Source organism: Hippocampus zosterae, chromosome 21, assembly GCF_025434085.1.
Source record: "Hippocampus zosterae strain Florida chromosome 21, ASM2543408v3, whole genome shotgun sequence".
Lineage (NCBI taxonomy): Eukaryota > Metazoa > Chordata > Actinopteri > Syngnathiformes > Syngnathidae > Hippocampus > Hippocampus zosterae.
The window spans coordinates 6062517-6076632 of NC_067471.1; the positions used below are offsets into that span (position 1 = coordinate 6062517).

Sequence of the window (14116 nt, forward strand, 5' to 3'; positions counted from 1 at the left end):
GCCCCAACTTGTAAGGAAAGTGCTAAAAAAACATTAATTTAAGAGGCGGGTATTACGCACATGCGTCTAACATCTGTTGGCAAAGGCGCGACAAGAATACATGGCCAAGCACAAAGCAATAATGCTGCAGAAAGTGCAGAGGGTTTAGATTAATAACACTTAAAAGACCGCGCGCACTCTCACGCGGAAATGTACACACAAGCCATGTGGAACAGCTGTGGTGTTTTCCTCCTCCCCCACTGACCCAAATCTCTCACGGCGCAGATGAACTCTTTCCTCCTTCTTTCGACACAAAAATACGATTTTTATCAATACGGTATAATTAACCACACCGGCGAAATTATCCCCCTTCCCCCAAATAGAGCATTTTAAATTCATGATTTACGCAAAGCTTTCTGTAATTGAATTCAATAATATATACATATAATGCCATGTTATCTTGATCGAAATTCAATTTTATATAAATAGTTCAATGTTTAATCTTCAATTCGGTCAACGAATTCGCTGATTGGCAGAGGGTGGTCATGTGACGCAAGTGACGTTTCCTATTGCGTCACCGGTCCCCTCCACCGACCAATGCCTTTCACCTTCCGTTTCCACTCGACTCAAATCAAGATTTTACGGTTGCGCGACATCTTAGACGGTATTTCCTCTCTATATACTTCATTAATCTTTTGCGGCTTGCTATATAAACGCGCTGACAGCTAGCAGTCGCACGGTCGTGCGACGACGAGCTTAATGTTTACTTGCTAGCTGTTGCGTTCACAGTTCAGGTAAAATGTACGACGCTTGCCTTTCTCTGTCGTGATATACGGAAAGTAATGCTGCTTGAGCTCATTACTGAACTCGAGAGTGTTGTAAGCTTTGTGCTAACATGTACTAATGCCCTCCATATTTTGAAACCTTGCATTTGACACATTTCAATGTATAAAGGTCACCGATACCGGTCGCACAGGAAAAGCAGCGCATGTGATCTATTTATAAACAGATTCGTCCTTTGCCGAGTGTCGAATCTGCGCGTTTGTTTTTTTTTTGTTGTGGCTGCTTCTGGCCAGAATGGCAGCCGACCCCTACACACACACACTTATTTGTTTTGGTTCCCCAACCACAGGCCTCCATTGTTGTCTGCGAGAGACGCGCAAACATACACTTGGATAGTGAACGCACCAGCAGTAAAAGAAGGATGCCCCGCATCAAACTGAACGGACCACCAATCCTCTCGGTCAATGTTGGAAAACACTTAAGACATCTTTACGTCCGATTGTCCTTGAAGTAAACATTTACGCTGAGTCGGCATGCACTTCCTGCTTTCCATAACATCCTGCTGAGCTTTTCACTTTCGTTCGTTCGAAAGTTATCATAGCTCGCATGCAAACTACTCCACAGTTACAATGCGCTGCTGTTCTCAACCTTTCCCTCTGCAGTCTCACAGATGGAAAACTTTTCAAGTTTTAGAAAAAAAATAGTTTCAGAGTGAGTTTGTGTCCTTGCCAGATGTCGAGGTGAACCCATGGAACAATCGTCATCTTCAGACAGACGAGCCCCAGAGGAGCGAAAAGGCTTTGCGGAGGTGAAACCAAACGAAGAAACGGGTGTCGGCCATGAGGATGCCGTTGTTCATTTCCGTCGGCAGGATGGTGTCGACCTGAGAGGGGTGGAGGGCATAGTGGCGGGTCCTCATCCTGGAGCCTCGAGGAGGAGCAGCTCGTCCCGTTCCTCCCGCAAGAGCTTCCGGCTGGACTACCGCATGGAGGTCATCAATGTTGTGTAAAAGACGAGTCGGCGAATCAATCAAAGAATGCCAAAATTATTATTATTATTTTTTTGTTATAGGAGGAGGTGACGAGGTCGTGCCGCGACAAACATGGCCGCTTTACTAACCCCTGGCCCACGTGGCGGTTCCCCTCCTACTCCACGCTGCTCCGCTTCCTTTTGCTGGACAAGAACCACAGCAACGTCCCGACGAGTAAAGAGGTGCGGGATCCCTGCTCACCACATCCTGTTCGAGAAAAGCCCCCCACCTTGACGTCAGATTCATCTTTCCAGGCCCTCGACAACGAGTTGCCGGTAGTGGAGCCGTATTTTGTCCAGAACCCGGACCTGTCCCCCTCCGGTCCAGGTCTCAGGGTCACCTGGCTTGGCCACGCCTCGGTTCTGGTGGAAATTGACGGGTTGAACATTCTGACGGATCCCATTTTCAGCCAGAGGGCGTCACCGTTCCAGTTCGTGGGCCCCAAACGCTACAGAGGGCCCCCTTGTAGCGTGCAACAGGTGAAAAATTCCAGTTGTGCTCCATTTTGAAAGTTTACCCCAAAATCCCAATCCCTTGCGCCTTTGTGACCAGCGTGTCATATCTGGGGGGCGGGGGCTTCTTTTCAACCGGTCTCGGTTCTGCAGTTGCCTCGGATTGACGCCGTGGTCATTAGTCATTCCCACTACGATCACCTCGATGCCGGGACGGTGGCCAGCCTCAACGTGCGCTTTGGGGCGGAGCTACGCTGGTAGGTGTGGGGCGCTGTCTCTTTTTTTTTTTTACCTTTACAAGTAATTTTTTAATGTAATTACACTGTAATTACAAATCACATATGTGTAATTACACTTACACATCAGATGTTTTTCCTCAATAATAATACTATAATGTAACTTGTTTCCGGTCATTATTTACCAATACCGAAAGACACTTGGCCGTGCTCCGCAGGTTTGTGCCCCTGGGCTTGATGGACTGGCTGGCCAAAGCGGGCTGCGAGAACGTGATAGAGTTGGACTGGTGGGAGGAGAACTGCGTCCCGGCTCACGACGAAGTCACCTTCGTGTGCACGCCGTCCCAGCACTGGAGCAAACGCTCCGCGGTCGACGACAACAAGGTGTTTTTTAGCTCCTCTTGCATTTCTTTTCGTTTGACGTCAAAACCAATGTCGTCCCATCTTCAGTCGTTATGGGCCAGCTGGAGCGTTTTAGGTCCGGATCACCGCTTCTTCTTCGCCGGTGACACCGGCTACTGCTCGGTCTTCAGGGAGATCGGGCGACGTTTCGGGCCCTTTGACCTGGCGGCGATCCCCATCGGGGCGTACCTGCCGAGGTGATCGCTTCTCTCCGCTCGCTCCGGCAGCATCTTGGCGCTCGACTTCAAATCCGCTTGCGCCTTTTGCAGGGACGTGATGAAAGGGCAGCACGTGGACCCGGAGGAGGCGGTTCAGATCCACATGGACCTTGAGGCCAAACACTCGTTGGCTATCCACTGGGGAACTTTTGCTCTGGCCTATGAGGTACCGGTAATCTAAAACGTCAGGAGAGGCAGTGAGTTTCAAACCGAACCTGTTCTGAAGCGGCTTTTGTCCACTCAGCACTATCTGGAGCCGCCGCGCCGTCTGCAGGAAGCGCTGGAACAAAAAGGCCTGAAACCGGAATCCTTCTTCACCTTGCGGCACGGGGAGTCTCGTCTCCTGACGTCCCCCCGCTGATCCCTGACTTGGCATTTAGCGGTAGCAACATTAGCAAAAACATCTTTGCTGTATGTAAAAAAAATAATAATATCAACTGTTGTTGTGGACATGACACGTTGAAAGCTTAAAAGCAAAAGCTGAGCTGGCTTCAGTTTCTTTTCGGAATTGCGCAACGGCGCGCTTGGGTGGTTGTATTTTAGGTTTGAATGTCATTTTTCATGCTTTGGGGGTCAAAAATTTTCAGGTGGATGTCAAATTAAACGACTTGAATTTGGTTCTCTGGTTCCGTCAGTTGTATGAATGGGCGGGTATAGAAATGGCCACTGGGTGGCAGTGCAGTGCAGCTTTAGACATGAGGCGATGCGGGTATAGAAATGGCCACTGGGTGGCAGTGCAGTGTAGCTTTAGACATGAGGTGGGGGAAAAAAAACATCTTCACCCGCAAGATAATCAATACTGATGACTTTAATTAGACAAAAGGAGCCGGGGCTTGACCTCCACTTTATGCCAATCAATCAGCAAGTAATCCAAAATGCAAATTGATTGGCTTCATTCAGGTTGGCTTAAATTAGCATGACTGCCAGTGAGGTTGAGCCATGATTCCGAAAATAGTTCCGTAACGATAATGTCAACCACAACTTCAATCTTCCTTCTAAATCATCTTTTTAAAAATAAAATAAAAGATGTCCTCAAGTCACCTGTCGGGCCACGTTCTGTCTGCTGCAGCTGCATGTTGCACCTCCAGATTGAGCTTGTGAGAAGTCCAGAAAAATGCCGTCGGGGGCGGAGCCGTGATCCACGCTCATCTCCGGACTGGACGACGGGCTGGGATTGGAGCTGATGTCTCGGGCCAGAATCCTAGGGGTGTCGGACACCAGAGATCTCGGGATCTTGGGGTTCTGGCTTGAGGTACCTGTCAAAAGGACTGGATTAGTCCCGATAAGCGTCACCCCAAAATTGCACTTGTGTCATCCTAACCCGAGTGCTCAGCGCTGGACTCTCCCACTGCGGCGCTGTCCTCCACGCAGGACGTCATCTCCGACACGGAGTGGCGCCGGATCCCGACGCCGCCTCCCGCGGACGAATCCGTCTCGTACTCCACCACGGGGGTCAATATGGGAACGTTGTAGCTCTTGGAACGTACCACTGGGTTCTTGACTGCGGGGGGGTTGGACGGCCAGGAGCGCTGCGGACGATCCTCTGCTAAGGAAAATGGGAAACAACTTCATCGGGATTTTTTTTTTTAATAAAGGCGTTCTTTTTGTCAACCACACACCTAACACACATGAGGAACAGCGCTGACTTGAGGAACCGTCTCGGGAATATAACCCTTGGGTCCCCAGGTAAGGAGAGACCACCTTTTGGATGAGACCCTCCAGACGCAAGTAGTCATTTGTGACACCTTTGGACTCGTGGACACCCTGCAGAAAACAAAAAAAAATTTTAACAATTGTTTTTTTGTTTTTTTTCTCAAACTCGTCCCATCCGACTATTTTGAGGTCGATTTTTTGATTTTGATGATGCTGATGGTTCAGCCGCAACTTCCGTTTGCTCAAGCTGCCTCAGAGGTCATGGGAAGATGGCCGCGCTCACGCCGAGATGACTTCCTGTGAGACCGCTCTTACGCCACAGATTGCGTTTGTCGACCATGTGTGTGTGTGTGTGTGTGTGTGTGTGTGTGTGTGTGTGTGTGTGTGTGTGTGTGTGTGTGTGTGTGTGTTGACCTGAAGAATGAGCAGCATCTGTATGATGGAGGGCGGCACCCGAGCCCGGGGCCGCGACAGAGCTTCCTCCAGCTTCAGGTTGAGGGCGATGATATTCCGGAAGTGCAGCAACGCCATCTGACGCACCGACGGCTCCTTTCCCTAACAAGTAGAAAAAGTCAGCACACCCCCCTGTTCAAAACGTGCCGGCGCTGGGGTTGCGGTGTCTCACCTGCACTGGACAGAAGATGGCCTGCAGCATGGACAGAACATCGCAGAAGAAAAAGTCCCAGGTGTCAGCCAGGGAGTCCAACAGCTTCTGGCCTGTCATGACCGACAAAACATCGTCAGCGATAAACGTGGCTTCCCGCGGATTTTCAACACGCTACGAAAAGGTCGCGCGCTAGCCATAACAGAGGCAACGGCGCACCCATCATATCGCGGCGTTAGCGTTAACTCAACATCAAAGGAGTCAATTATTACTTTCACCCCCACGGCGCCGAGATAAAAGTCGGACCGCTCGGCGGCGGTTTGCGACGTGAGGCAATAAAGCGAGTTAATCGAAAACTGGAGTTATGCGAGTTTCTGGGTGCTTGTTTGGGTAATGTTTTACCTTCATAAAAGCGAATCTTGTCGCGCAGTATCACCATGCCTTTGGTGAGCAACTGATTTTGGAGGTACTCTGTGAAGAAGGAGCCCAGCTCGGTCTTCAGCAGCTGCCTGTAAAAAGTGGACGGACACACACACACACACAATAATACGGCCATTTTCACTTGTGTGTGTAGTAATCAGTGCTGAGCAGGCAGCACTGTTTGAACAGCAGCAGATTCAGGAAATGACAAGCTCAAAAGCCGCAGCAACGACTGAGTGCTCATCACTGACAACACCGTTCTGGTGTGAAAATGTGGATACACACACACACACACGCACACACACACACACACACACACACACACAGGCAACCAAAGTACTGCAACGTATTTATCACTTGTCTTGCTGCCGTCTTGTGGACAAGAATGGTACTGCAACTACGATGGTCAAAAACAGTTTCGAGCCAGAACAAAACACTCATTTCTCATTATTAAATATATACATACGCACAAACACACAAAAAAAGCAGCACACCTGACACCTTCGTTCAGAGTGAAAAGCTCATTTTCTCCTAAATCCTTCTTCTGGAACACCGAGATGACTGCGTTGTGGATGCTGAAGAGACAAAATAAAAAAAACAAATGAGCGTTTTAGGGTTTTTTTTTTTTGGTGGCTTTGTAGTTGTGTTGCTAAATCAGGCTCGGCTATCTTAAAGTCGTACATGCCGGATTGATAATAAAAGAGCGCAGAAGAAAAGAGATGGAGTGATGAAAAGAGCCAGAGTGCGGTGATGCTTTGGTTCAGTGGCGTTTCTTTTCAACGGCGGCACACAAAAACGGCTTTTTTCCCAAGCGACGCGCTCCGGGCGTGCGAGGCGAGAGTCTGAAAAGAGATCGGGTTGAAAAGACGGAGTGGCACTCGCGACCTGTTCCAAGTGGCGTTGGCTCCCGCTCTCCTCTGCTGGGTCCCCTTGTCCCTGGTACCGTCGTCCACCAGCGCCACCTTCTCCACGCCTCCTCCTGACGGCGTCTTGGCCTGCGAGAGGTCCGTCAAGCTGGAGGACGAGCCGCTGGCCAGCTTCAACCGGTTGTGGAGATTCCTCGAAATCCAGAAAGGATGAAAAAGACAAATAGATGATCGGTACGGCCAAGGATATAAAATGAAGCTTAAAAAAAGTTAACTCTTAACTCTTCTGCTTTCTCCCCATGCACCCGCAGCGCAACAACAAGGCGCTCTAAAGTAGCCGGGGCACCTCAAATCACAGACTAACATCCAATGCCGATTGTCATGTCAGACTAAAAAAAATAAAAAATAAATCTCACTCTTCCGTCTTTTTGTCAGGTGTGTGCACTCACGCCAGACAACGTGGCGTTCTAAATCAGCCGCGCAAGTGGATTACCTCAAGGGGAAGAAGTATTTTTGGGATGTGCATGTTGGCGCTCATGTTCTTTTAGAACATCGGAGGGGCAAATCATGCCGGGGTCGAGGTGCGTCATCCCCTTGTAAGCCCCCCGCCCCCCCCCCCCCACCCCCTAAAAAAGCAATTATCTTCAAACATGCACACTATATATAATTTTAAAAATCACTTTAAATTGTCTTTACGTGTGTTTATTATTGTGTGCAGTAGAGGGAAGAACCTCTCTCTCCTCCCCGCCTGGCCGTTTTCCCTTTAACAGGCGGTGGCGGTCAGCGGCCATGTGAGCTTTTTGTGCCGGGCCCGACAAAGGAAGCCTTTGAGGATCAAGTGCAGCCAAGATGCAGGGAAGAATTTCAACGTAACACAAATGTCCCTTTTTTTTTTTGGCTGCTGTGCGTAGCGAAGCAAGCTGTGTCGGATCACAACAAACGGATTGCTCATCGCTCTAGCGATGGCGAGATAGGACACTTGCGGTGTTAAGCCCAAAATTAAAAGTTGGAACCTGTTTCGTTTGAGGGAATTTGTTAGGGTCTAATTAGTAAACAAAGGAGGATGATGGGTATTTTTTTTTCATGAATGAAAAGCACCGATGAGGTCACTGAGGAATGCGTGTGTACAAACAAGGACACAGCGAAGCATGTGGTCCCTCTGGAGTCGAGCGTGACAATTTCATTTGTTTTTGACCCCTTTAACTCGAAACAATGGTCCACCTGCACAAATTGGAATGCTTGGTGAAGTTTGCAAGTCTGTAAATCTGCATCAATATTTATTGATACTAGATCATGGTCGAGTGCGATACAGTGAGGTTGCCCAGGATGGTAAAGTCAAGCACGTGCGTACCTGTGTGAGAACAATGCCAACATAGTTCTTACCTCCGAAACGAGCCCTCCCGTTCCATGTTCGAGTCTGCAGCGCCTCAGGGAAGACAAAAGCACAGTGGGCGACCACTCAGCATCTGAACACAGGAATACAAAGTATGTGAGCTACCCGCTAACATAAACTGGGTCAGAAACTTACTTTTAGGTTTATGAAATGAAGCCATTATTATACGCACAATAATCATACACACGTTAGATTTTTTTTGCTCACCCCCCCCACTCAGCAAAACCAAAAAGTACATTCTTCCAAAATATCACAAAATCAGTTTAAAACAAAACAAATTCAGTTTAAAAATACACTGCACATGACCAAATCAACTAACAAAGGCATCTTAGTAGCACCCCCCCCCCACTTTAATAACTAAAAATAATCATTAGGAAACGTATTGTGGTAAAAACAAATCATTGCATAAAAGTTAATTCTGAACATATCACCTGCACGTAGAATTCATTGAAATTCCACGAGCTTGAACATTCAACACATTCTCGTCGACCCACTTACTTTTCCATAAGTCCTCGCCTCTTGTTTTTTTTTAAATCCACAAATCACGTTTAATCGGTGATAAAGTTACCAGTTACGCGACGAGCTTTTCCTTCCATCAAAAAAAGTACGCCCGTCATTGCCTGTGCGTGCGGGACACGGAGGAGGGAGGGGCGGGTGAGCGGAACCCGGAAGAGAGGGTGTTGGAAACGCTTAGTAGGCGTGGCTTCGCTGGAATCGCGTGTTCAAAGGTGTTTAAAATAATGAAATAGGTAGACAATAATAATATAATAATACATTTATTTATATATGAATATATATATATATATAGGAATATCGGATATCGGTGAAATGTAGGCAATTTTACAAGTGACTGCTTAATAGTAGCACAGTCTACCGTTGATGGCTAAATGTGAGTGTCGAAAGTGCACATAACCATAAAACAACCGCACCCGTACGGTTGCAGCGGTTTCCCTCATGATATGGCCTGGATGTGCCTAAGTAGGTGTAAAAGACCGGAGCTCAAGATAAACACAGTAAATGTACACAAAACAAAAATGTGACTTGATGGCATGCGGGTGAGTGAAGGACACTCACCAGTTGCCTTGTCCACTCCACGGCCTCGCGAAAAACCGCAGAATCCTCACGTCAACTTCCCACAAACGTCTGAATTGAATGAAAGCGTATTAAATTGTGCTTACAACGGCCCGCTTAGGCTCATGACTGAGACAATAAGGGACAGAAAACATGAAAGAAAAATCTAGGTCGAATTAACAATGCAAGACTTTGTAAAAGTATTTCTAGATTCGTACAGTGAACTGAGGTCATACAGAACATTCTCAGCCCTTTTCAAAAGATAGCGTGTGAGTATGGACGTTCAACTTCTTTTTTTTCCAAATGATTATTATAAACCTCACCGCAGTGGAATTGTATTCATTTTATTCCAAAGTGAAATAGAGACATATTTACAATATTTGAATTCTACTGAAGTGTCTACTGTAAAACATTTTAATTTGGTGTTCTGACGCACAACAATTGTGTCCTCAGATCAAAACAGAACGGCAACAGAACGCACAGAAATGACACAGCACGTAAAACCAGTGATTGTCATTTCAGCAAGTCTTGCTGCCGTCTTGTGGACAAGAATAGTACTGCAACTATGATGGTCAAAAACAGTGTTTCGAGCCAGAACACAACACTTATTTCTTATGATTAAATATATACATACCCGTGCACACAAACGCGCGCGTGCGTGCGCACACACACACACGCAGGCACCCACAGTACTACAACGTATTTATCACTTGTCTTGCTGCCGTCTTGTGGACAAGAATGGTACTGCAACTACGATGGTCAAAAACAGTTTCGATCCAGAACAAAACACTCATTTCTCATTATTAAATATAAACATACGCACGCACACACAGTAGTACAACGTATTTATCACTTGTCTTGCTGCCATCTTGTGGACAGGAATGGTACTGCAAATACGATGGTCAAGAACAGTGTTTCGAGCCAGAACAAAAAATTCTCATTAAATACACACACACACACACACACACATAAATGTCACTCCATAGTTAACCCGTAATTATTAACCTTCTGCTCTTGAGAGAAAGAAAACATTTTAAGTTGGTTTTCTGATGCTCAACAATTGTGTACTCAGAACAATCCAAGTCAACTGTATTTATAGAGCACTTTCAAACAGCCATCGCTGAATACAAAGTGCTGTACATGGAGCAATTTAACATGCACAATAAACAGTAAGACAAATCGGTATCAAAACAGAACGCACAGAAATGACACAGCACGTAAATACTAGTGATTGTCATTTCAGCAAGTCTAGCTGCCGTCTTGTGGACAAGAATGGTACTGCAACTACGATGGTCAAAAACAATGTATTGAGCTAGAACAAAACACTTATTTCTCATTATTAAATATATACCTATGGACACACACATGCACACGCGCACACACAGTAGTACAACGTATTTATCACTTGTCTTGCTGCCGTCTTGTGGACAAGAATGGTACTGCAACTACGATGGTCAAAAACAGTGTTTCGAGGCAGAACAAAATACTTTCTCATTATTAAATATATACATACACATACGCGCGCGCACACACACAATAGTACAACGTATTTACCACTCGTCTTGTTGCCGTCTTGTGGACAAGAATGGTGCTGCAACTACGATGGTCAAAAACTGTTTTGAGGCAGAACAAAACATTCTCATGATTAAATACACACACACACCCGCACACAAATGTCACTGCATAGTTAACCCGTAATTATTAACCTTCTGCTCTCGAGAGAAAGAAAACATTTTAATTTGATGTTCTGATGCTCAACAATTGCGTCCTTAGATCAAAACAGAACGCACAGAAATGACACAGCACGTAAAAACCAGTGATTGTCATTTCGGCAACTTTTATTTATTAAGTCTTTACAAATAAAGTAACAAATGTCATTGTATCTGTTTTAATATCAAGCATGAACACTCTTCTACTTTAGTGCAAAACATTCTGTTCAAGGCTGCCGATGACACCAACCGATTTATCAAATAGAGAAAAGAAACCACTGAGTTAGGTGCTGCTACACACATTAAAACAGCAGATAAAACAAGTGAGGATTTTTGTTTGTTCGTTTGTTTTTAAGTCAACATGAACTTCAGTGATTGCGAATATGTTTCTGTGCTCGAGACTGAACGTGACACAGCTGGAGAAAAGGACTTGACCACCTCTACAGCGAGAAAAAAATGAGTCCTGCGATGGCACACCAACAGAATTTGCCCCCTAACTATGCGCTAAATGCTAATGCTACACCTGTCATCAAGACTTCACCCCACTTTAATAATGCAGGAACATTCACAATACTAACTCGTCCTTTCACAGTTAAAGTCCTCCAGAACAACTTCACAGTCAAGACCACCTGTTGCTACTGAACACTGCAGGTTAAAAGGGGGAGGAAACCGGCTAGAGAATGAACGTATCAAACGCACCAAGAGATTACAACTGCATTGTGGTTGACTCAAAGCAGGGGGTGGTGGAATCTTTTTCTTTTATTTCACATGTATGACAAAGTAGGATCAAAATGGTCTCGCCGGTTTGAAAAAGTGGACACATCCCTTCTCCAATGCCATTTTTTAAAATTGCCATGAAGAACCGAGATTTAGCATCAATGTGTCATAACCTTGTTTCTCCTTTCAGCTTTTAAAAAGTAAAAATGTGGTTGGGCAACTCAAGAACAGCCGACAAGAGCAGCTGAAATTGATTCGGAATGAATCAGAGGCACTTTCAATGGGCGGCAGACGAGTGCTGTCTTCCGTTTAGCAATTCGAATAGGGGTGTGTAGACTTTTTATAATCACTGAACATTACAAATCTAAGGACGGGGCGTCGCAATTTTTAGGATCGACAGCCTGGTAGTCCAAATGCTGCACTCACCGCTTCATAACGTGTCATCTTGGGTTTCTCAGCGAAAGGCAACATCAAATTATTATTTTTTTGGATCACGTCTAAGTGAGCAATGGCGCATCACAGCATGGACGTAAGTCATAACACACAACCAAGACACAAAACATGGCCTTCGAACAATCTGAACAGACCTCGTCTTGAACGTTTACGTCCTCCCGCGTGGTCTTCGTTCTCCAGTGTTTGAGGGGGAGTGAAGCAAGGCACTAGAAAGCGAATTCAAACTGGTTCTTTGTACATTCACATTCATCTAACAGGGCAAGAGGGGGAGAGTTTAAAGTGTCGGATGTTAAGTACTGTGGAAGAAACAACAACAAAAAAAGTAGCTAGCATTCCATATTTGAACGAAAACATTTGGAGGTCGAAAGGCGGCTGAATCGTTGTCGGTTAAGGCAGAATTTTTGAGAAAAATGGACCCCCCCCAACCCCGCAAAAAAAAAAAGATTGTTGTTATGACTCCTAAAACAAAATAACAATCACAGTGTTGTTTTTACACATCACATGATAATGTGTGCATAGAACAGGTCCGCCCATGTCAGTCGGGGGTTTTTTTTTTTTTTTTAAATAGAACAAGAACCATTCACAACGACATTCAGGAGGAGAAATAATCATCTCCCACCACCCCTCAAAAAAAGTCAACAAAAGAAGCGCGCGCACGTAACGCGAAATAAAACCGAATGGAATCTTGACCCCCAAAAAATTAAAATTAGAAACTATACAAAATCTTATTCTGAAGATTTCTGACTTTTTTTGGTGTTGGCCTCGCTCCGATGTTTTTCGTTTTATTGCTTTGACTCGGGAAGGGGCGGGGGTACCGATCGTGTTCCTATTTGCATCCTTGTGAATGCTAAGAGTGACTCCTCTATTTTGTTGGTTTTATTTTATTTTTTTTAATTCACACATTGCACATGTTCGCTAGAAGAGCGACAAGCAAGAGGTGATGAGCAAAACGGAGGCGCTCATCAGTGTCGTTGTGCTCCCCCCCACGTTTCACCCGAGTGCGCCCGCTCAAACCTCTTTGGCAAACTTCCTCTTGTTCAATCGCGGGAGTCCGGTCGGGCCGCCGTTCCAACGGGCCCTGCGCGAAACCCTACGTGGTCCTCATGTTGGGTCCTCCCGGGTTGCTGACCGACTTGTGCATGAACGCGTGCAGGGGCCCCGGACTGATCTGGCCGCCCCCCGTCGAGGCGGCGTAAGGGCCGAGCGGCTGGGGGGCGCTGACCAGCAGCGGTCCGCCGTGGGCGGCCCCGGACCACTGCGCGGCGTAGGCCGGGGCGGGCACGTACGGGATGAAGTGCGGCGTTGGCGAGGCGGGGGGTTGGCACAGCGAACCCTTGCGGGAGGTAGGCGGGTTGGAGGGGAGGTGGGCGGAAGCGGCGGTGCTGCTCGGGCACAGCTGGCTCGGGGCGGAGAACTTCCTGCCCAGGTTGGCGGATTGCGTCACCTAAAGACGACGAGGCCGTCAAAGAATGATTTCGAGATCAAAAGAGCAGCCCACACTCAACGAGACGGGCCTGAATTATAAATCCCTATATGAGGCTGCCACATATTTTGCTTGGGTTGTTAGCGGAGAGTCCCCCCCCACCCCCTCAATCAAATCATCAGTATTTTTCGAATCGTCGCTTGGGGTACCTCATAGCTGTGTCCTTGTGCTGGGGCCTGCTGCGGGTGTTTGGTGCTCTTCTTACCCTGGGAGTCGAAACAAAACCACCGCTTAGTTCATCTAAATGCACGATTCTCAGCTTTGTTGTGAGACAAAAAAAAAAAAAAAAAAAAGACCTGTGAGAGGTCTCTGGCCCAGTTGTCCACCAGTTTATGGAGATCATCGGTGAACGTCCCTTTGCGCTGGTGAGGGGCCGATACGTTGAGACACTGGGAGCCCCCCTGGCTCTGAGACAAGGGGGTGGAGCCACTCACCGCATTGGTGCTGTTGGTCCCTATGACAAAACGGTGTGACAAAAACAAGAGAGTCAGACGTCGCAATGGTGCTTCGGGATAACTCGGAATTACTTTTTAGTCGGATTACGAAAGGAGGCCAATGTGGAAGTTATTTTGCGGGTGGAGGTTAATTCGGGTACTTCAAGCCTTTTGTCATGCAGACCGCCAGTAACTGAATCAAACGAAAGCGTG

At 46.7% G+C, this 14116-nt stretch overlaps 4 protein-coding genes across 27 annotated transcripts in view; 2 read left to right on the plus strand and 2 right to left on the minus strand.

Annotated features, from left to right (window-relative positions):
- LOC127593837 (ninjurin-2-like) overlaps positions 1 to 14116 on the plus strand; it is a 150184-nt gene that overhangs the window by 84168 nt on the left and 51900 nt on the right. The gene's annotated exons all lie outside the window — the stretch shown is intronic.
- On the plus strand, positions 517 to 3501 carry napepld (N-acyl phosphatidylethanolamine phospholipase D). 5 transcript variants are annotated; one of them, XM_052055516.1, is made up of 11 exons: positions 530 to 643; positions 1112 to 1272; positions 1495 to 1570; positions 1634 to 1753; positions 1834 to 1974; positions 2047 to 2271; positions 2398 to 2501; positions 2699 to 2864; positions 2931 to 3079; positions 3152 to 3266; positions 3345 to 3501. In XM_052055516.1, the coding sequence occupies exons 2-11, from the start codon at positions 1184 to 1186 to the stop codon at positions 3459 to 3461; spliced, it is 1302 nt and encodes a 433-aa protein (XP_051911476.1). In that variant the 5' UTR covers positions 530 to 643; positions 1112 to 1183; the 3' UTR covers positions 3462 to 3501. The 5 variants fall into 5 exon arrangements, with proteins under 5 accessions (XP_051911477.1, XP_051911476.1, XP_051911475.1 ...); XM_052055515.1 differs by having other exon boundaries at positions 1495 to 1753; XM_052055519.1 differs by lacking the exon at positions 1112 to 1272 and having other exon boundaries at positions 549 to 643.
- LOC127593835 (proline-rich protein 5-like) lies at positions 3891 to 9225 on the minus strand. 3 transcript variants are annotated; one of them, XM_052055524.1, is made up of 10 exons: positions 9111 to 9225; positions 8027 to 8109; positions 6663 to 6836; positions 6272 to 6352; positions 5760 to 5866; positions 5379 to 5470; positions 5168 to 5308; positions 4720 to 4864; positions 4422 to 4646; positions 3891 to 4356 (listed from the first exon to the last, which is right to left on the minus strand). In XM_052055524.1, the coding sequence occupies exons 2-10, from the start codon at positions 8050 to 8052 to the stop codon at positions 4133 to 4135; spliced, it is 1215 nt and encodes a 404-aa protein (XP_051911484.1). In that variant the 5' UTR covers positions 8053 to 8109; positions 9111 to 9225; the 3' UTR covers positions 3891 to 4132. The 3 variants fall into 3 exon arrangements, with proteins under 3 accessions (XP_051911484.1, XP_051911485.1, XP_051911483.1); XM_052055525.1 differs by lacking the exon at positions 9111 to 9225 and adding an exon at positions 8535 to 8685 and having other exon boundaries at positions 4422 to 4643; XM_052055523.1 differs by lacking the exon at positions 9111 to 9225 and adding an exon at positions 8535 to 8685.
- wnk1b (WNK lysine deficient protein kinase 1b) overlaps positions 10925 to 14116 on the minus strand; it is a 40675-nt gene continuing 37483 nt past the window's right edge. For 16 of the 17 annotated variants that reach the window (XM_052055483.1, XM_052055481.1, XM_052055484.1 and 13 more), the window contains 3 exons: positions 13766 to 13923; positions 13619 to 13675; positions 10925 to 13430 (listed from right to left, as the gene is read on the minus strand). In XM_052055483.1, the coding sequence (XP_051911443.1) occupies positions 13077 to 13430; positions 13619 to 13675; positions 13766 to 13923 (569 nt within the window). In that variant the 3' untranslated portion in view covers positions 10925 to 13076. The remainder of the gene's footprint in view (positions 13431 to 13618; positions 13676 to 13765; positions 13924 to 14116) is intronic. The other variant, XM_052055499.1, reaches the window with a different exon arrangement.

Bases quoted from the DNA above. Each gene is read 5' to 3' on its own strand.
- napepld (XM_052055515.1), top strand. From the start codon at position 1,184: ATGCCCCGCATCAAACTGAACGGACCACCAATCCTCTCGGTCAATGTT. The intron at 2,272-2,397 runs GTGAAAAATTCC...TCGGTTCTGCAG, and splicing joins CCCCTTGTAGCGTGCAACAG to TTGCCTCGGATTGACGCCGT. The intron at 2,865-2,930 runs GTGTTTTTTAGC...TCCCATCTTCAG, and splicing joins CCGCGGTCGACGACAACAAG to TCGTTATGGGCCAGCTGGAG.
- LOC127593835 (XM_052055524.1), bottom strand. From the start codon at position 8,052: ATGGAACGGGAGGGCTCGTTTCGGAG. The intron at 5,309-5,378 runs GTGAGACACCGC...TCTACTTGTTAG, and splicing joins CCATCTTCTGTCCAGTGCAG to GGAAAGGAGCCGTCGGTGCG. The intron at 4,357-4,421 runs GTTAGGATGACA...TCCTTTTGACAG, and splicing joins GTCCAGCGCTGAGCACTCGG to GTACCTCAAGCCAGAACCCC.